Source organism: Cardiocondyla obscurior, linkage group LG03 (genome assembly GCF_019399895.1).
Source record: "Cardiocondyla obscurior isolate alpha-2009 linkage group LG03, Cobs3.1, whole genome shotgun sequence".
Classification (NCBI taxonomy): Eukaryota; Metazoa; Arthropoda; class Insecta; order Hymenoptera; family Formicidae; genus Cardiocondyla; species Cardiocondyla obscurior.
This window is the reverse complement of record NC_091866.1, coordinates 4,986,372-5,007,105: the sequence shown is the minus strand read 5'-3', so window position 1 is coordinate 5,007,105 and position 20,734 is coordinate 4,986,372. Positions and strand designations below refer to the sequence as shown.

The following is a 20,734-nucleotide window of genomic DNA, read 5'->3' as shown; positions in this document are numbered from 1 at the left end:
TATTGAGTCAGTTTTTAAGAGCGACATGTTATTTGGAGCACTCTGAATAAATTTATATTATACTTTATAAAATCTTTATAAATAATTTACGAAGTGTTAGGTAATTATTGCTACTAAATAAAAAATTAAGGTATATAGGTCTGTTGAGAATTGTTTTAAGTAATTTTATAAAATATTGTGTACAAGTTATAATTACAAATGATAAAATTCAAAATTAACTTACTGAATAATTAAGCTATGCAGAATTGCACCTTGTTCGTTGATAATAAATTTCTGTAATAGTTCATCTAAAGGCTCCACGCCATCCCGTGCGGCCTGTCGACGCATGGCTTGCTTCAATTCCTCGCGTACTCCTTTATCAGCACCTCGAGTTGTAATGCGTCGATCTAAAATAATTCTCATATAATTTTTATTTCTACGCATAAATAAATATTAAATATATACTTTGTATAATTCCCGCTCCAGCTGTTATGTCCAACGATACTCCTCCACCATGTTCAGTCCATAAATACGTTAATTCTTCTAAAATGTCTACACATATTACATATCCTTGAAATAATGGATAAGTAAAACTCCCGCGATTGAGAATTCGTTCTGTTATTGTAGTTAAAATACTAGCTTCTTGTGGCCAATCAATCTGCATAAGAACTAATGCATGTCCGATAGCCAAATCGCCAATATTTCCGGACAATGAAAAATTTTCCTGAAGTCAAATTAATTATATAATTATTACCTTAAAAAATGTTTTAATAAAAAAAGTATTACCTTTATTGCTAAAAGAAGCAATCTGCAGCAATATTGTAAAATAGGAAACCGAGCGAGAGTTAAATAATGTAAATGTCTCGAGCTTGGAACCGTCAAATTATGAGATATTTTGCCTAATGTAGTGGGTAACGAATTTACTACCAGAATAATATATTCTAGCATCCCCTAAAAAAACATTTAATATGAAACAGCATAAATTTTAATAAAATCGTAATTATTTAAATAAACATAGCACACCTTGTAATCTTTTAAAAAGAAACATGTACTGGCCAAACGAAGATTAGAAGATAAATTATTTCCTTCTGTTAATCTGGCCAATACTTCATGATATAAGCCTTTATACATCGCTAAATCTGTTAAAAAGAGATTTAGCCAATTATCTAACCGCAGCTGTTGATTCAGTTTAGTTAACTCTCTTTGGAGATAATCACTATTGTGTAATAAATCCCATAATTTTACTGCCATTGCTAGACCATTTCCATTATAATCATTATCACTCGTCATTATTATGCCAGCATTATCGTCCCGCTTTCGCTTTTTTAATTTGGACTCTGATTCATGGAATATCAAATGTAAGTACAAAATTGCATTATTTAAATAATTATTAACGCAATATCTCACCTGCAGATGAATATATTCCTTCTCCAAAAGCTTCTACAAGGCAATACATTGCCTCTTCGTTGCTTATAAGAGCGCTGTGTTCGTTTAATATTCTTAGTAATACTACAATTGTACACATCAATAATTGTCTGACGACGGGCTCGTCACACATGCCAGTGCTATGTGCAATCGCGTACTGTTGTAGTCTATCGCTATACGCTTCGCGATTCCAAGGCGTGGCAAATAAACTACTCAGCTCCCATCCTAGTTTCTTGCCTATTAATTCCACAATTTGGAACAACCTGTCCCATGGATTTTGGATTTGCATATCTTGTGGCAATTGTATGTACGCTAAATAAAATTCTACAGCCTTGCACAATAATCGCAAGCTCAGGCGAGGATTCAATTCTACTACAGCACTGCCAAGTAGTGGTAATGCATCACATGCTAATAATCTTCTGAAACCATTTACAGCTCGGCCCGGATGACTGTGTTTTTCTGCAGTCAACAGAGTTTCTACTAAGCGCGGCTAAAACAATGCAAATATATTTATTTTCCGAAATTAAAGCATATTTTTGTTCATATTTTAAGATGCATACTCCATGAGTTGCTATTGTTTGAGGAAACTTGCGCAGTAATAATAATAATAATGTGCAATGCTCCATTGTGTCTTCACAGTGATCAGCTGTCATTACAAGCAATCGATGTTGTAAGTCTTGAGGGATATGTTGAAACATTTGGCACAAAAATTCAGCCTCACTGTCACATTGTTCAAGGCGAAGACACGTCGTTACTGTTTCTATCTCTTTCCATATATCGCGGTCGTCAGGAAAATTTTGGAATCTGCTCATATTAAGAAATAAATTAGAAGAAAAATTTATATAAATTTTAACGATAATTAATACTCACATTTCGCTGAAGCACTTCGCTGCTTCTTTCACATTTCTTGACAATTTCTCAATACGATATGCTTCAAACTAAAAAACATTGATTATTAATACCTAATATACGAATAATTATTTTTTATTTTTTTTTTTTTAATTAAAAAAAGAACTCCGAAGTACATGTGACAAGCCGGTACCAACCTGAACTTTCGCACTGTGTGGAAATAAAGATTTTGCAGTAATTAGCCAAGATTTTGCGGCATAAATGTCGATGGAAAGTGCCTGCTTAGCTCTCATTATCAAATAATCTTCTTTGGATAATTGATTATCCGCTCCGGTCGGTTTTTCCAACATAATGCTGCGTTACGCGCGGAACGCTGCTGTTATATCCTGATTTTTTCAAAAAATATAGATATCTCGTTTTGAGAAAACGGAGCTTATATCCGCCAGATTATTTTGTTTCACGTAAAAAATGTGAGGTTCGAAGCTTTCACGACATATTGAAATTTTCGCAGATCTTCGGTGAATCTCGCGTGTTCTCGTTGATAGCGGGCAGGTTGGTAGCCTTGCGAAGAAGTAAAGGAACAGAAGGGGCTTCCAGGAGTTTCAGACACGTCGAGGTTAACTCAGCACATTGTGCGTAACGAATTATTTTATTTAATCTTCGTTTAAAGAGAGTAAGTAAAAATACGTATTTCTTGTATAGGACATAATGCACGCTTGGAACATCACAAAATGGTGTTGCCTTCTTGTTATATATTGTTCGCACACACGCATCTTCAACCGGCTTGTTGGAGAATGCTATTCGCATAAACATTCGAAAGTTAAGTCTAAAACATCGAAATGTATACTACAGATGCCGTAGATTTGCTAATAACAAATATTTAATTTAATATACGTATAAATTAAACATATAAATGTATAATTATAAATATATTCGTATTAATATGCATAATTCAAAATAATTAATTTCATACATTTTAACAGATTACAGATAGACGTCATGGCTGCGACAATGCCAATAAACCCCAAGCCATTCTTAAACGGCTTAACTGGAAAACCCGTAATGGTGAAATTAAAATGGGGCCACGAGTACAAGGGTTACCTCGTTTCGGTCGATGGATATATGAATCTACAGTTAGCAAACACCGAAGAGCACATAGACGGTAACTGCACTGGAAATCTTGGCGAAGTGCTTATAAGGTGTAACAATGTCATGTATATAAGAGGAGTGGAGGAATCAGACGAGGAAGGCGAGATGAAGGACTGAAGTGGCGAGAATTTAAAATAAGATAATGTACAATAAGCTAATATTGCATTATTAAGTATTAATTTAATTTCATTTATAAAACATGATCTTGTGCTCATTCTGTGCAACCTGTACAAACATAAATACCGTTGTGGACTTTATTAACATGATTTTGGTACATTGGTGACTATAGGTTTCGGCCGTGATTTAAATAGGAGTTTCTTTCTCACAATGGCTTTCACAAAGTACTCGACCTTTGCCGCAGCTTCCTCCTCGATCATTTCATCTGTAGTATCACGACGCCTCTCCAACACTACCAGCGGCTTGTCGAGATCTATTTCTTTCCCATGTAACACGTGAATTCCAATAATCAAAATAGGTACGCCGTTCTTCGTGAAATGAAGATCGCCGATTAACTGATCATTCTTGTTATCGATCTTCTCGAATCTTAGATCACCCTGAAGATCCACGATCGCCCAAGTCTCGATCTCTCCGTCTCTAAAAGATAATTAAATATTAATATGACGGAAAAAGATTTTTCTTCTTTTTTTTTTTTTTTTTATATTTCGCAACAAATAGAATTTGCCGTTGACACGCAAATAAATAAAAAGACTTGCCTTTTAATCGGAATGATCATCTTAGTCAGGTTAGCCGGTTAATTGGCGCTAAACATTGTGTTCCTGCATTTGTTAACGAAGTGGACCACAAGTATTACAGTCAATTACCTTCGTTATTTTGACTTTTGTTAAAAATTCAATTGCTAAAAAATTGTGAGTTGGAGAATTGTATATTTTTAGGTTATTTTGGTCATTTCAAAACTTTTTACTTTTCACGAGTTTACTTTTAGAGAAAAAGAGTCTTGAATATTCTTGAAACAAATACCCTAGATGTCGTATGCGACGACAGACTGAACTAAAGCGCCATTGAGTTGAGTCTCTTTACTCTTACTTCATGGTTGGACTAAAGGCGACTCGTGGTAGCACGACCGCTCCCTCCGGATAACCCGTCAAGCCGTGGTCACTTCGGCACGATCGACAATAACATTCGGATGGAAATAGAGCTCCGGGCGCGATTCGCTCTTTCATATATGGAGCAGAATCGCGGGAAACGCCTGTTTCACGTGTCGCGTCGCGCGCAGTGAAAAGTGCAAGGGTGTACGTGCGTACCTACTCTGCGTACGTATTCACGTAGCGCAGTCGCCACCGCCCGCCGCCGCCGTCGTCGTCGTCGGTCGTCGGTCGTCGGTGTCGTCGCCGTCGCCGTCGCCGTCGTCGTCGTCGTCGTCACCGTCGTCACCGTCGTCGCCGCCGCCGCTGCAATCATCGTCATCATCGCCGCGCACGAACAGAGCCCAGCGAAAGAAGACGAAGGGCGCGCGGAGAAGGGCAAGAAAACGAAAGAGAGAGAGAGAGAGAAAGAGCGAGACGGATAAGATAGAGAAAACGGACGGAGGATCGGCGGAACCAAGAGCGACTGAATGAGTGTGTGAAAGCAAACGTGTGCGCGTTGGATTGCATGTGTGGCGCGCGGTCGCACGCGTCTGCCAAGCGAGAAGAAGGAGCAAAGCCCGTGCGTTCAACAGGAGGACCGATTATAGGAGTAGACTGCCACTTCTCTAAATCCGCCTTGGCCCCTCGAGAAGAGAAGCGTTCGAGCGTCGTGCTTTTAATTTTTCTCTTTTTTTCTCCGCCGCTGCCGTCCTTGCCGCCGCTGCTGCTGTCGCCGCCGCCGTCGCCGTCGCCGTCGCCGTCGCCGTCGCCGTCGCCGTCGCCGTCGCCGTCGCCGTCGCCGTCGCCGCTGTCGGGGCAATGTCTCTCGAGACACGTTCGAGCTCGGCCCTGTTCAAGCGAGCCGAACAGCTCAAGCGTTGGGAACAGTCCGAGACGAATCGTGAGCCCACGCAGCCGAGGCAAATCGCGCGCAAGATCAAATTCTCCGCTGATATCGTGTTCCTGGCGGCGTGCGCTGCCAGCGACAAGGAAGAAGTTGTACGTTTGCTGCAGAAGGGCGCGGACATCAACACTGGCAATGTCGACGGCCTTACCGCACTACACCAGGTAAAGCTGGCATGTCGTTACGCGACACTCTCCCCGCTCATTTTGACAGCTTTTACGCTACAGCCTTCTCTTCTCTCGCTGTCTACTTTTTTCAAAATTCTGTTTTTCCTCTTTTTCAACCTCTCCTCTCCCAGCTTGGGTCTTTTCCCCTTTGTCCTTTGAACTATTGTTTCTGCAATATGGTTATTGCGTGCTCTACCTCTCTAATTTGAATGTTATTTGCGATATCGAATGTGAAATTGACGAGAAAAAGAATTTAAACGAAGAGGTACACAAGCTCGACACGCAGATTCCATGCCGGTGTTTAAGAAACAGGTCTCCCTTGGAATCTGTCGTTGGGAAATCTGCTACGCTAATCGCAACTGCGCGACCGTTAATTATCACGTTACGTTTATTAGCGAGGCTACTTTACAACAGGCGCGGTAATATCATGCTTGTGTAACCGAAATGTTGATTTCATTGTAAGACGTTTTGACGTATCGCGTTAGCTAAATTGACGTAACTTCAACTATTCGCGCAATCCAAGTAAACCTAAAATTAACTCCTTTCTTTGCGTTTTTTATCTGTAACTTTTGAACTCTTCTTTAAATTAAAAAAAATGCTATCATTAAAATAATCGTTTTTCATTGCTAATTAATTTTGTTGTTACGAATAAATTATAATGTACTTTTAATGAAATATTATGCATGTTTCTTTTACAAAGTGTAATTTGTATTCTTCTTTATACAACAAAGTAATAATTAGTCTTATATTTTTGTTATATATTGTGCAATGTATATCTACAGTTCTTAACTTATAACGATAAATTGTTGGAATATAAAATAAATGCCGAGTCCAACATATAGTATAATTCTTAAAATAGTATTTATACAGCTGTGTTCTTTTATATAATTGTATATTTAATTCATTGTATATTGAATAATTAATTGCATGATTGCTTTTTTTTTTTTTTTTTTTTTAATAACTTAAAAATATAGCCTTTATTTTCAGCGTTGATAATTTATTATTCAACGTTCTCAATTATTTTGTAATGATTTTTTGGACAAACCAATTGTATTATTATTTTTTTTTTTCTCTTAGCTCTGAACTTAATAATTATTAAAATTTAAGTTTTGTCGGAAAACAAGATAGAAACTAATTTTATATGCTTATGTGTAAAGAATTTGTAATGTCATTTTTTGAGACGTGCTGAAAGTTTGTAAAACAATTTTATTGTTACACAATTATGGTAACGACTTTTTTTTGCGAGTAGCAAGCTTTTATGAGCAATTTATTTTGGGGTGTTTCCAAAAGTAGACGCAACTGGGTAATCCGGGACACCTTGTACACACATATATGTATATATATGTATATATATATACCATACTAAATAAGTAATTAATGGATACATTAACTAAAAAAAAAGCTGATTAACGTGTAAAAGATAAGTAGCTTCTAACACGAAGAAAAAAAAAATTATACTCTGGTCCAAAAACATAATTATGTAAGCAAGCAAATCTGGAATCATAATAATGCAACAGCATAGTGCACGATACTTTGCAAAATATTAATTAATTAATTGTCTATAATTTTTAAAAGTTTTTATTTTTTTTAATTTTATATAGAGAAAAATCATGTTTTAACACAGTCTGTATTACTTTTACTTTATCTTCTTTGGATAATCGCTTGTATTCTCAATACAAGATTGTCAAATAAATTAATTAACAATTGTAATAATTTTGAAGTAGAACTTGAAAAAACTGATAGTTTAGTTTAATATTTTGACACAAACGTAAGCAAACCCTTGTGATAATAGTAAGAAACTTTATATCCAAGTCCTATTAAATAGAATACCATTTTTTATAACGTGATTCGATATTTATGGCTGTTATTTAAGTAAGAAGGAAGGAAGTTAAGGCATTTCATAGATTTGCGAAAATAGAATGTGAAAATACATCAGGCATCAAATGCTATTTATAGCTCTCTGTTAGAAGTCACAAGCTGCAGCATCTGTGTTCAGTTTAAATTCTCTATGTCTAGCAATGTTGTAATATACATATACTTAATTTTTTTTTTTTTTCGGTAATATCAAAGTTTATATATTTAAATAACATAAAAAATAATTTACATTTTTATCCTATGTTTACTCTATTATTAAAAGATTGCTAAATGTGATTCATTTGTGAAAATCACGACTAAACGACAATATATTTTATCTTTTATTCTATACTTTATTTCATGATTTTGTTTGAAAGTACATTTAAAAAAAACTTTTATCTTTATATAAAATTTGGAAAATTTTATGATACAAATTAATTATATGTATATAATAAAACATTATTATATAAAGATCTTTCTTTTATATTGAGACAGTAAACTGGTAACGCTGTAAAATCAAAATTTTAAAGCACATTTATAACGTAATATCGATTTGTATACCTTGGATTGCGACCAAACTTGACTAGACCGAGTAAAATCGGCAGTCTCGCTGTCGAAACCTCCAAATACATCTTGCCAATCACGTACGCTTTTAAAACCCTCTTGTTCGGCTCGTGTATCAGGGTACATTGATATAATTAGCGAATTAAACATATATGCTATATTTTACATTAATAATATTATTACGATATTAGGCTTGTATCGATGATGACCTGGATATGGTGGAGTTTTTGGTGGAACAAGGAGCGGATATCGATCGTGGAGATAATGAAGGCTGGACGCCTTTACATGCCACAGCATCCTGTGGATTCATATCTATCGCTAAGTTAGTATACAATTTTTACAATCGTAGAGAAAGATATTACTTTCACAATGTACTGATAAATGTGTCAGTTATATTTATTATTATAAATATAAAATAATTTATTTTGTAGATACCTAATAGAACAAGGATGTAATTTGGCAGCAGTAAACAATGATGGTGAACTGGCGCTGGATATTGCTGAAAGCGATGAGATGGAAGACATGCTCCAACAGCATATAAATAAAGCAGGTTTGTATTTATATGTATACCTGCAGGATGTCTGAGGCCTCTATTGCGTAAAACTTTTAATTATAGACTTTCGAGGAAAATCAAAACTGGAAATCATAGTACTGAAATAAATTTATAAGCAATTGAACTATGTAAGTGGCAATTAGCCATCGTTTTTCATCGCTTATAACTCTTTATATAGCTCAGTCAGATATATAACGATAAGATGTATAACGTCAATTCTCTTAAAGCTTAACATCCAGATAGACATTTACACAAACTCGGACACAGCAAATCATACGTTGGCAGATATTCTCTTCCATTGACCCCTTTTCGTTTAGTGTTGATACAATTTTACGTATAATGTGCTGAAATATTTTCTTAAGTAATACCACACTACATTCACATTTTTCACACGTATAAATGTTTGTATATAAATATTTTAATTAACATTTTTTTAAGAGTAATCTTGTGGACAGAAAAAAATTAAACTTACCTGCAAAATTAGATTATTATTATGTATTGAAAAAATTTGATTGTGTAATATACGAAATAAATTAAATTCTATTTTTTGTAACAAATTTAATTTTTAGGTATCGATTGTGATCAAGCTAGGAGTGAAGAGGAGCGATCGATGCTGAACGACGCTAAAGCTTGGCGATCAGGTGCATCAGGAAAAGATTCTGTACATCCGAGAACAGGAGCCACCGCACTCCATGTCGCCGCTGCTAAAGGCTACATCAAAGTCATGCAGTAAGACATTACTCTAATTGAAATTAATTAAAAATAAAATATTTTTATTGAATCGTTTTAATACCTCTGTGCAGCATATTACTACAAGCTCGATGCAATGTTGATGCACAGGATTTTGATGGATGGACGCCTTTGCATGGTGCGGCACATTGGGCTCAACTGGAAGCTTGTAAACTTCTTGTTGAAAATGGCTGTGATATGGATATGAAAAATTATGCTGTAAGAGAAAAAAAATATTTCTAATAATAGTGTTGGAAATGTGTGCTCAAATTGCTCTCATTCACCAAGGGGTAGCATATTACGGACACTCAGTTAACTATCCAAGACGCGCTAATCGATCGATATATTCCGCGAGTTTTAAGTTGGCTGGCTTTAATTAATTTAATTTAAATTTAATTAAATGCAGGCTGGCAATTTTCGGCGTATAGTTTTTGTTTTACAGATCATATATATATATATATATATCTTTTTTTTTTTATTTTATTTTTAGGATCAAACTGCATTCGACGTTGCTGATGCAGATATCCTCAAAGCTCTTGAAAACTTAAGAGAGCAACAAACACTTATTGTAAAAGAAAATCCACAAACAAATAATAAGAAGCAATCGTCTATACCAAAGAAACGGTGAGTAAAATAATTTTAAATAATAAAAATTGTTAATTTTTCTCTTTAACATCTATTTTTTAATTACAGTGTTTCAACGAGTGCTGATAATGCAATAGCGGCGCAAGAATCTACCGAGATCTTTGAAGAAGAAACGCCAAATAAAGTTAAGAAAGTTGAATTAGAGATACAATCCGATAAAGAAGATTCCAGCACTAGTACAAACAACGATGTTGGTAAGATCCTTGGTTATTTATTTCAGTATACAGTCTAATCTGCACGGTTATATTTTTTTTTTTTCTTATTTCTTTTTTTTTAAGAGGTGATTACATTTAATATGAAATAACTATCTCTACTCTACAACTTCCTTTTATTTTTTATGTGAAAAAAAAATAGAGTACGATTTTACAATAGTTTTGAAAACTATTTTTCTCACAAATCTTTATCCTATTGTCCAGTTTTGTCTAATTGATATACTGTTAACTGTAATATGTATTTCTTATAACATTGCTGCATGGACAGAAGCAACACGTGAAACACACATGGAAGAGAGTGATGGTGAAGGTGAATCTGAGACTAGCTCAGAATCACACTCTTCCACTTTCTCCAATCAATCTGATAAGTCTAACCACGCGACATGTCTTACAGATGACGGTAAGTTTGATCTGTAAGACTGTTTTTCTCTCTTTTTTTCTGATGAATTACTGCTTGCTATTGCATATACATATATGAAAGTTTTGTATAATAGAATATTTTGAATGAAACTTACTGGATTGGTTATTGCTTTAAAGAATTTGACTTGAGATACTTTTCTTTTTGTGAAATACTGGCAATTGTAATAAAATTTTTTATCAATTATTTTACAGAAAAGAAAAATAGAGTAAATAAAGATGAAAGTGCACCATATAGTCCAATATCTCCGGTCGAAACTAATAAAGTTCCTAATCAGGTAAAAATTTCTTTTAATTATAAATTATTTTTAAATATATTTTATATTTTTAAATAATTATGTATTTATTTGCATCTTTTTTTTTTAAGGCTCCAATGTTACCTCCAAAACAACAAACTGATAATAATGAGGACGGTGTTGTACCATCTTGGAGACGTTCAGGTTCCTTTCGAAATAGAATACAAAATACTGAAATTACCAATTCTGCAAGTATGTTTATCGAATATTGTATTTATGTTCCACACATTTTTTTAATAAGCTCTTAATAAATTGGTATGATTATTTTACAGAACTCGAAGATAAAGATAACAATATTAAACCAACAGCACCGAACAAAATTAGTGAAGATTCCGATGTGGTATTAAGAAGAACTCATAGTTTCGAGACAGATGAAAAGTAAATTTTTATTAATTTTTTGCTTTAAGCATCATATATATATATATATATTAATTAATTAATTAATTTTTTTTTTTTTTACAACTTTGCAGCTTTATAATTGTAGCAATGATACACATTTTTTTTTATTTGCTAATGATATTTAATGCTATTAACAGCGGTGCTATATTTGGCGGCGCAACTAAGATATTTTAGATGCATATTCTATGTGTTTGCATTAATGATAAATATTTTAGCATTTCGTATTTGTATGTCGTAATGTATGTCCCTATACTATTATAATAATTAGTGTAGAGATATGCATGGTACGCTGATGCATGTGATGCAGGTTTTATGAGCAGTATTTGGCATTACGTGCTCGCATCAAGGCGTTCTCATGTCCTACCCTCCATCGCTGCAATGCAGCTTCTCCTACTCACACCATTGCTACGACTCGCTCTGCATCTCTACGCGAAACACACAGGTATATGCCGCATGCTTCTAGTCAATGTTACAATGTTGTAATGCTTTTATTTATATATCATATAAATTGCAATCACGTTAATATAATTCGATAATTGTGTTAACGTGATACATATGATATGTAGATATGCATTCAGATAACATTATGCTATTTGTATTATTTGAAAATGTGTGAGAATGTAATAGATGACCCTAATGGTTTTTTTTTTTTTTACGTTTTGTACTAATGAGCTTTTAATGTCACCTGCTATTTGTTAAAAACTCAAGAAAGCTTAGAATTAAATCAAATAACGCTAATCAAATCAAGATATTAACTTTTAATTAATTTTTAATATTTACATATACAGGGTTTAATGAAAACGGTTTAATGTTTTTTTTTTTTTATGTCTAGTGCTTTCGATTATGATTATTAAAGTATAAGTCTGCGAAAATTTATTATATGTATATTACAAGTTATTTCTTTTTTTTTTTAATTATTTATTTTATTTTTACTCTAGAAAAAAAGACGTAAAATTAAATTTGGAATTATCAAGACTGCCACAAGGAAGCAATACACTTTCACCAACATCTGTATCTAAAACATTGGCATCGAGTTTATTGTCATCCATTACAACAACTACCACTGCCACTACAACAACAAGTCCAATTCCAGTAAATCAAATTCGCAGGTAAATACATTTTTATACCAAAGGTCTACACTTAAGTACTTAATATTATTTAAATATTATAAAGTGACCTCTCTTAAACCGTTTTATATCAGATTATAATGGAATTGCAGTATTAAACTGTTTAACAGAATTTCTATAAATTTGATTAGCTATTTTACATAAAGCTATATGTAACAAAATGGATATATTCTTAAATTTTTCATATAATACTTTCTACGCGTCGATTTTTTTTAAGGATCATAAACACTTATTTACATTAACAATATTAAAATACATTATTATATGTATATGCATAAAATTGACATTTGTGTATTTACATTCCGTATTGAGCGTTATAATATTAATGTGGCTGGGTAGTGTTCAACCAGTGGAAGCTGCATCTACAGTTGTATCGAATACAAATAATGCAGTAGCAACTACTCCTGGAACTCCCACTACACCAGGAGGGAGCAAGCTAAGTCCAGGAAATATCTTCAAGAATTTCTTCAAGTGGGTACTCACTGCTCGGAAGATCCTCCTGAAATATTACGATTTTTGCATATTGTCCAATATTTACATATTACATGTTAATTTGCTGACAGTAGCATGGAAATTTGCTTTTTACAGTGTGATTATCCTTTTTATTTGCTCATTAATTGTTTTATACATATTTGAATACCTTTACATGTGGATAGTAACTTTATCCATTACACGTTATTTAAATTCATTAAATCTACTTAAATATTTTCTGATTCGATTTGTACCACCAAGTGTATATAATTTTCAGATATTTTCAGTATGATTAAATCCAAAAAAGGTTGATATTCTAATTTTTCTTTTACAGAGATACATATACTTTTGTTTTATATACATATATGTAATCTTTTAATATTGCTTACAAATTTTATTGAACAATGCTTACTAAAAGTTTGTTTTTATTGCACAGATAAATCAATCTGACAATTATTACATATTTTTTATGCAATTTGTGAATTAATGTCTCATATATATTATATGTATGTATGTATGTATAAATATATATGTTCAGATCCTTCGTTCCACCAGTACGCGATGAAGAAAGTGAAACTCAAAGGAAAGCCCATGCAAAGAGAGTTAGAGAAACTAGAAGATCTACTCAGGGTGTGACCCTGGATGAGATCAAGAGCGCGGAGCAGTTAGTAAAGAAAAAGCAACAGAACAACGAATCACCTACATTAACACCGTCCATGCAGGTAAAGATCATATCGGTGTTATTATCGCTGTCTTATCATGCGATTAAAAGAATGATACACCATCTGAGCTGATATGTGTTGCAAAAATGTTTTTAAGTGATGTACAAATAATATCGAAGAAAACGCATTTAAGGTGAAAACGTTAACAGAACATTAAAACTCAGTGTGGCATTAACAATTCGCATTAATGTAAAAAACTTTATTTCAATGAAATATCTGTGCTGCTTGAAATTTACAGTATATAATATTTTATTTTTTATTATATTTTTAAAAGAGTGACGCAATGTAAGACAAGACAAAATAGAAATTATAATTTATTTAATTTTTTTTTAATCTAGCCTATTACTACTGTCAGCAATACAGCTTCAATCACAGCTACGATAACAACCGCAACCTCCACTACTGTGACTACTGCAAATAAAATTTCCGAAGAATCTAGTTTACCCGAAAGACGCCCGTCTTGGAGACTAAGGGTAGACAATGGAAGTAAGGTGTGTTTGCTTATAACATTATCATTCGTCCGTGATTAGTCCGCAAATGTTTAAAAGATTAATGCCGCCCTGCAATAATTATGTACGTATAAGTTATAGGCTATACAAACGTAATATTGGAAAATGTAATGGACAATGAAAAATGTATTAAATACATTTCTGTAAAAATCAAGATTTACAATAATATCTTATTTCATGTAGTTTCAGTTGGAAGATGCTAATAATAAACCCACTGATAACACAACGGCCTACATGAGAAGACCGTCTGGTGGAACTAATGTACCCAGACCATCATCAGCCCCAGTGGAAACTATTGCCGCTAGTAGCACAGAAACTACAGTTACTTTACCTCTTAGGAGATCGCTAAAGCAGCCTGATGACAAAGGTAAGAATACAAATATACAAAATAATAAATCATACAAAATTCAATCTGTTATATTTAAAAAATAATTATACTGCATAAAAAATATAGTATTAAATTGTGTATTAATTAATAAACACAACATTTTGATATTATAGAACAAGATAAAGAAAATGATAGCAGAAATGCACAAGCTACACAAGCGGTTATACAAAGGAGACGTCGGCCTAAGAGAAGATCAACAGGCGTAGTTCATGTGGATATGGACGTCAGTATTGTATTTATAACAGAATTTCATTAGCTTTAACAAAATTAACCTAATATTATTACAAAAAATTTAGTACAAAGTTTTTATAGCATTCTAAAATTTTTAATTAAAAGACAAAATATAAAATTAGTTTCAAAAATTATTAAATTAAATAATTAATTTTAAATTCTGCTTAAAAAGTGCAATATTGGTTCTAAAATTTTTAAAGATTATAATTTATTTTTTACAGGAAATTGATCCGGAAAAGCAAGATCTAACTGCTAGCGGTGATTGCGATGATTCCAAGATTAATCACAACGAAGTAAGTAATTTTTTTGATTATAGGGAGTTTGCATTAAAAAAATATTACATTTTTTTAAATTTAATAATTAAATATGTTATTTTTCTCTCGTTTAATTTACCTTTAAATTAAAAAAGAAATATATATATATATATATATATATATATATATATAATTACAATTTAAAAATATATAAATTGTTTAAATTAATGATTTTTAAATATCATGCAACTTTCTATTGTTACGCAATGCAATATAAACTCTTGAATTATTAATTCCAATTATTAGCTCGTCTTCATTAAAGATATAAAGCAATAAAATTCAAGTCAATTTAATTTAAGATTAGATTACGTATTAAATGTAAAATATATTATTTTTTTTTTTACTAGTCTTTCAGAAAAACTTTTTAATAGACAGACGCCAAAGAGTCAAACTGAATTTCAATTTACAAGTCTCTTGCCACAGATTTACTAGACACGTGCCAAAAATCCAAAATTGGATAACGCGCAGTTAAATGACGCAGAAGGAAACACAACACTTTTAAATCAAAGAAAACGTAGATTATAAAACATTATCTCATTTTAACCTCGATATAGATAGTTTTGTATTTTGCATAATTTTAATTGTTATTAATAGTTATTTTAACTTACTAGGAGATATAAATAATACGTTTTTTTTTTATATCCATATTATTTCTTATTTTGTTTCGAAAGTTATTCGGTTTCAGCCAAATTTTTTATATTTACCGAGTATAAACAGTTTTCTCATGAGTTATCGAAGTTTGATATTTGTTGCTTTCGATTTATATGAAAACTATTAATTAAAAATAATTGTCACTTGTGACATAATTCTATCTTTTTTATTCAATAGATATTGAAGAAAGACAGAATGACGTTACAAGTGAGAATTATCCGAGTGCTGATGTAAATGGAAAGCAGCTATTATTTTTAGTTTCTTGAAAGAATAGCCTCTGTTCTCGTTAAAAATAGTTTAACATTCGATACTCTATAAACGTTATTAAAAAATTTAGAGTCAATTGTTTCAACTTGTCGGTGAGTTTACCTGTTAGGCAAACGTGCGTTTATCTTTATTTATTTAAAAAGAAAAATAAGGAAGACACACGATTGGCTGATAGACAAATTTATCCGAAAGTTGGAAGTACCTGCCCTTAATCTTTTACATGCTGATAGACGCGTTCTATTACACATAAATCTGATATATGTGAGACTTATTATCTAATGTTAATGTTACGAAATTTATTCCTTAGATTTAAAAGCACTGCAATACAGTTGCATTTCTTCTCCGAAACGTACAACCTTGATATTTGTGTGCGTCTTTGCGTGCATTCCAAAAATAGCACATAGTAGTAATGCTTTAAAGCAAACTGCCTGACGTCTTGGGTTTGCCTGGCCAGTCTCCGTCAGTCTATCATTCGCTATCCGCGTATACACATTCGGCTTGAAAAGACGAGAAACGTTTGCGTTTAATTGCTTTAAATATTCACAAGCTGTAATAAAGCTTGTCGCAAACGATTAATGTGAGTAACGTGTGACGGATCTTGTGAAAGGAACTGCCGATTGTTATAGTGGCTCGTAATAACTTGGCACGTGACACAAACCATGTCTTCGTACAGAAAGGGAGCGCAAACTAAGCCAACAACAGCTGCGGGCTTACGAGCTCAAGCGTCAACAAATGGGCAATCAATTTTTGGAAATAGGTCACGGATCGGTGGTTTGCTCTCGTTAAATCAGAATAATTTAACGTTCAACTCGGGATTGTTGGGCGGCATAAAAACTTCAAATCTATATTCCGGGACGAATTTTCTGAATAAAGGCTCAAAGAGTAGCGAGTTGTTTCGAACGAATCCGTACGCAAAGTCTGCAAACGGTTCAAATTATCAAAGTCTTTTTACGACATACGGTGGAACGTCAACAGGATACGGCGGTGTAACTTTGCCTTCTCACACAGCTCACAATTTGTCTACTCATTCTGCTCACAGTTTACCTTCTCACAGTCCTCGAAATTTGAGTCCATCTCCCAGTTATAATTATTTAAACATGAGTACAAACTCACGGCCGCGAGTGCAAAAAGCCGAAAGTTTTACCAGATCGAAAGTAAAACCAAGTTCCAGTGTCAGATCGAGAAGTTCTAGTCTTCAAAGTTTAACTAGCTCTGAAGGATACGCTGTAAGCAAGTGATTTACTCGTAAATCCTTCTCTAATAAACCTTTTAGAATGTGTAACATCCTCAAACATTTTATTCAATTGTTATTCTTTTCTTAATTGTTGTAAATGAAGAATTTTACAAGGGTAAATCTGTATCTAATCTATTTGGTAAACTTGTAAAATTTTTCTAAAAAATTAAAAATTTACGATGATTGATCTTAATCAAAACTATTTACGTTTAATATGATATTTGTTTCAGAGCGGAACCGACCGTTCTGAGAAAACCACGAGATTAGGTTCGATATCTTCGCTATCGTCGGAAGCTTCGTCAACTCCAATCAGATTAAAATCTAATAGTTCCGAAAACGGCGAATTAGATTATAAGAAATTATACGAGGAATCTCAGGTGGAGAACGAAAGACTAAAGGACAAACTGAAGCGTTCCGACGAGCAATTAAAAGAAGTCAGGCATTTACTGGAGAAAACGCAAATCAACCAAAACAAAGTAATTCTCTCAGAGGCAGAGAAAAGGGAAAGGCGAGCTATGGAAAGGAAACTTTCTGAAATGGAAGAAGAATTGAAGGTAAATTCGCATATTTTATACGGTTTTTCATTATTAATCTATTACGTATGCGAAAATGAATGAAAAATGTGCTCTCATACAATGAATTAGACAATGAGATTGTCCATCGATTGTCCATGATTTTATATAGTATACAAATATATGTATAACAATTTTAGATTTTTTTCGAGCTAGTTACACGGCGTCGTCTCTTTTTCTTTTTTTTCTAGTATTGCTTTGATTGCTATCAGCAAGCAAAAACAGCAATGATCATTTTTTGTACGAAGACCCGAACGCTTCGGTTATACGCTTTCCCTTACCTGGCAATTTTACGCAAATTGACGCTTCCCTCTCTTTTTTCTTTTTTATTTTTAATTGATTCTGGTTTTTATTTTTTTACGGGACGTAATAATTTTTAGTAGTTTATTTAATATTTTCCCCGAGTTCCGCTTCTCTGAGAATTTGTAGTGTAGTTTAGCGGGAAATTGCACGTGGTTTTTTTTTTTACCCGCCGGTTAATGAAACGCGAATTAGTTATTTATTTTTGGCTGTTTTGGGATTAGCAAAAAGTAATAGCGGGATTTTAGGCTAATCGTTTAACTGTTTACAGCAATTGCAAAAGCTCAAAGCTGAAAATGAGAGATTGAAAGCCGAAAATCGGGCACTTACCCGTGTCGTATCCAAACTCACCAATACTAAATAGGTAAAGGACACAATGACAGCATCTGCGTTAACGATAAACATCGTCGTCTCTCACGTACAGCATTAATTAATTATTCTCTTAATTGAATGATTAATTATAATTTTTTGTGTTTTGATCGCCAATATTAAAACAGAAACGATACTACTCATCATACTTATCAAACGATGGTGGAGCTTTATAAAATGCATTTCAACACATAACGCGATCGTTAATCGGTATTTAATTCGAAGAATCAGTTAATTTTTGTAAAAGAAGAATCTCAAACTTATTATAATACATATATCTCTCATTCTGAATATCTTAAAACAATATTTCTACAGTCGTGCATTTTATTTTTTTTATGTGATACTGGTAGGGTGATACTTTTATTTACAACGATATATAACAAGGTAATTCTGTTACGTACATTAATAGTTACTTATATGACATTATGTATGTACGTATACAATTTTTTCAACATGATCATAAAGTTCTAAATGAAATAATTGTCCCAGCTGATTGTGTGATGCATGTTACACATGAATTATTTAACAATGTAATTACTAAAAAAAGAAAACAATTAAAAAGTTTTAACAAGCGATAAGAAAAAAACTCAAAAAACGCAGTCTGTCATTTTTTTTTCAATGCATATAGGAATGAATAGATGTCAAAAGTTTTAACTTTAGGAAACTTTTTTTCGCGTAAAATCATCATTATGCAGAATAACATCAAAACTGAATGCCATCACCAAGCATCGATACTCATTTTTAGCACGTATTTTACATGAAAGAGAAGGCCATGTATGCAACCATTCTGCAGTTACTTAATTTTTCCAGTTTTTTCATCTTAATCATAACTGTGTGAAAGATATACAATTCCCAAAACGTATTTGACCGTTAAAATAAACACATGTTACACTTCATTAACTTAGGTTTTCATATTTGTCTGCCTCTCTCTCTTTTTCTTTTTAAGAAAGCATGTTAAATGTTAAATTGTTGCACTTTTATTGCACTTTATAAACTTAAAAAAAAAAAAAAATGACCAATCCATAAAGTTGATATTAATCCCTTTTTAACTTTACTTTAACTTTATGACGTTGCATACCAAGAGCATTATTTCAAAGTATACATTAAAGAAACTTTTGACAATCAACGACATGATTTCGTAGTATTTTAAAAGCGCTCAGCAATCAAGAATATGACAAATTCAATTTTGCAGTTAGTTAAAACTGTAATGTAATAGAATTTCTTGCATTTAATATGAAAAGTTCTTTGAAGCTTAAAGTAGAATTATTATATTCATTAAAATTACGCGTTGCTTAAATTATCAATCTAATTATTCACTAATTAAGTCTCGCTTAGATAGCTTTGTCTATAAATACGACAAAAAAATGTATCTAAGCGTCACAAACTTTATTGTAAAATATTGGAATATTTAAAAAATCCTAAATTGATGAAATTGATTTTACTTTTACTACACGTGATCATTTCTCAGTTTTTTTTTTTTTTTTTTTTTATCTATATCAGTATTTGAAGATTTATTGATTTTAGCTAGTAATACACTACCTGAATATTTAATGACTTTTGATTGCAGTAATATTTGTGAGTGCCTTTTTCCGTTTATCCTCCTGTTGTTTTGTGAGCACTGAAATTTTATTCCGTTTATAACGGTATTATTTCTTTGTACTCTCCTTTATATTATAACGTTATCTTTTTAATTATCGCATAAAAATTAGCATAATTTTTTTTCTTTCTAGGTGGTGGACCAACTAAAATGTGAAAATCAAAGGCTAAAAGATGAAAATGGTGCCTTGATCAGAGTAATCAGCAAATTGTCCAAATAAATCTTGTAGTCTCAGCTGCACAACAATGAAATTTTAAGTTGTATTACAACTGTATTGAATGAATTGCTTTAACAATAACAGCATCATCATTATCGCTAGTATTCTTACAAATGTGCATCATGCTATCGATGAATTTATATCTTTGTAGTAATTTAACTTATTCCAATGAGATCAATTAATCGCATGGCTGTGCCAAAGGCGAAAAAAAAAAAAGAAAAATGTTACTCCTATTCTTAGACTGTGAATATTTGATCGTAAAAAACTTGGATGAATTTTATTTTGTGAAATTACTTTTTAATCTCATGAAAAGATAAATTTTATAATTCAGTATATAAAACCGATTTCTTTGTAATAGAAAAAAAGTCAGTATCTATTTTATTTGACTATTAGGAAGAAAAAAACTGTTGTTAATCTTTACGAGCAGTTTTCTTTTATTAACCAATTACGTTATCGATGTTGATTCTTTATAAGATCATTTTGTAAATATACAGGTAAATAGACAATGGTGATGTGACATTTTAGTAATTTGAAAGGA

General features: G+C 32.5%; 4 protein-coding genes across 11 annotated transcripts; 2 read left to right on the top strand and 2 right to left on the bottom strand.

Moving 5' to 3' along the window:
- Window positions 1-139: 139 nt before the first annotated feature.
- Ints10 (integrator complex subunit 10) lies at window positions 140-2,691 on the bottom strand. The gene is made up of 8 exons (XM_070654364.1): window positions 2,451-2,691; window positions 2,275-2,342; window positions 1,965-2,208; window positions 1,387-1,894; window positions 1,003-1,316; window positions 766-930; window positions 445-703; window positions 140-386 (listed from the first exon to the last, which is right to left on the bottom strand). Exons 1-8 carry the CDS (start codon window positions 2,601-2,603, stop codon window positions 220-222), a joined length of 1,878 nt encoding a protein of 625 aa, XP_070510465.1. The 5' UTR covers window positions 2,604-2,691; the 3' UTR covers window positions 140-219.
- A 561-nt stretch (window positions 2,692-3,252) lies between these two features.
- On the top strand, window positions 3,253-3,663 carry Smf (small ribonucleoprotein particle protein SmF). Its single transcript, XM_070654373.1, has one exon. The coding sequence runs from the start codon at window positions 3,253-3,255 to the stop codon at window positions 3,517-3,519; it is 267 nt and encodes an 88-aa protein (XP_070510474.1). The 3' UTR covers window positions 3,520-3,663.
- Window positions 3,631-4,692, bottom strand: LOC139101329 (chromosome transmission fidelity protein 8 homolog). Its single transcript, XM_070654372.1, has 2 exons — window positions 4,116-4,692; window positions 3,631-3,996 (listed from the first exon to the last, which is right to left on the bottom strand). The coding sequence occupies exons 1-2, from the start codon at window positions 4,133-4,135 to the stop codon at window positions 3,660-3,662; spliced, it is 357 nt and encodes a 118-aa protein (XP_070510473.1). The 5' UTR covers window positions 4,136-4,692; the 3' UTR covers window positions 3,631-3,659.
- Window positions 4,693-5,086: 394 nt separating this feature from the next.
- On the top strand, window positions 5,087-20,418 carry Mbs (Myosin binding subunit). Of its 8 annotated transcripts, none has more exons than XM_070654358.1 (22): window positions 5,087-5,555; window positions 8,168-8,298; window positions 8,408-8,526; window positions 9,099-9,258; window positions 9,333-9,477; window positions 9,749-9,882; window positions 9,952-10,097; window positions 10,384-10,515; window positions 10,728-10,810; window positions 10,900-11,020; window positions 11,101-11,206; window positions 11,535-11,669; window positions 12,166-12,336; window positions 12,694-12,825; window positions 13,364-13,547; window positions 13,886-14,038; window positions 14,246-14,423; window positions 14,558-14,667; window positions 14,897-14,968; window positions 17,372-17,695; window positions 18,285-18,377; window positions 20,113-20,418. In XM_070654358.1, exons 1-21 carry the CDS (start codon window positions 5,307-5,309, stop codon window positions 18,375-18,377), a joined length of 3,078 nt encoding a protein of 1,025 aa, XP_070510459.1. In that variant the 5' UTR covers window positions 5,087-5,306; the 3' UTR covers window positions 20,113-20,418. The 8 variants fall into 8 exon arrangements, with proteins under 8 accessions (XP_070510459.1, XP_070510456.1, XP_070510461.1 ...); XM_070654355.1 differs by having other exon boundaries at window positions 14,240-14,423; XM_070654360.1 differs by lacking the exon at window positions 10,384-10,515 and having other exon boundaries at window positions 14,240-14,423.
- The last annotated feature ends 316 nt before the right edge of the window (window positions 20,419-20,734 follow it).

Bases quoted from the DNA above. Each gene is read 5' to 3' on its own strand.
- Ints10 (XM_070654364.1), bottom strand. From the start codon at position 2,603: ATGTTGGAAAAACCGACCGGAGCGGATAATCAATTATCCAAAGAAGAT. The intron at 2,209-2,274 runs GTGAGTATTAAT...TAATATGAGCAG, and splicing joins GCGAAGTGCTTCAGCGAAAT to ATTCCAAAATTTTCCTGACG. The intron at 931-1,002 runs GTGTGCTATGTT...ATGTTTTTTTAG, and splicing joins TCTTTTTAAAAGATTACAAG to GGGATGCTAGAATATATTAT.
- Smf (XM_070654373.1), top strand. From the start codon at position 3,253: ATGGCTGCGACAATGCCAATAAACCCCAAGCCATTCTTAAACGGCTTA.
- LOC139101329 (XM_070654372.1), bottom strand. From the start codon at position 4,135: ATGATCATTCCGATTAAAAG. The intron at 3,997-4,115 runs GCAAGTCTTTTT...ATTATCTTTTAG, and splicing joins ATGATCATTCCGATTAAAAG to AGACGGAGAGATCGAGACTT.
- Mbs (XM_070654355.1), top strand. From the start codon at position 5,307: ATGTCTCTCGAGACACGTTCGAGCTCGGCCCTGTTCAAGCGAGCCGAA. The intron at 10,098-10,383 runs GTAAGATCCTTG...CTGCATGGACAG, and splicing joins TAGTACAAACAACGATGTTG to AAGCAACACGTGAAACACAC. The intron at 12,337-12,693 runs GTAAATACATTT...GTGGCTGGGTAG, and splicing joins CCAGTAAATCAAATTCGCAG to TGTTCAACCAGTGGAAGCTG.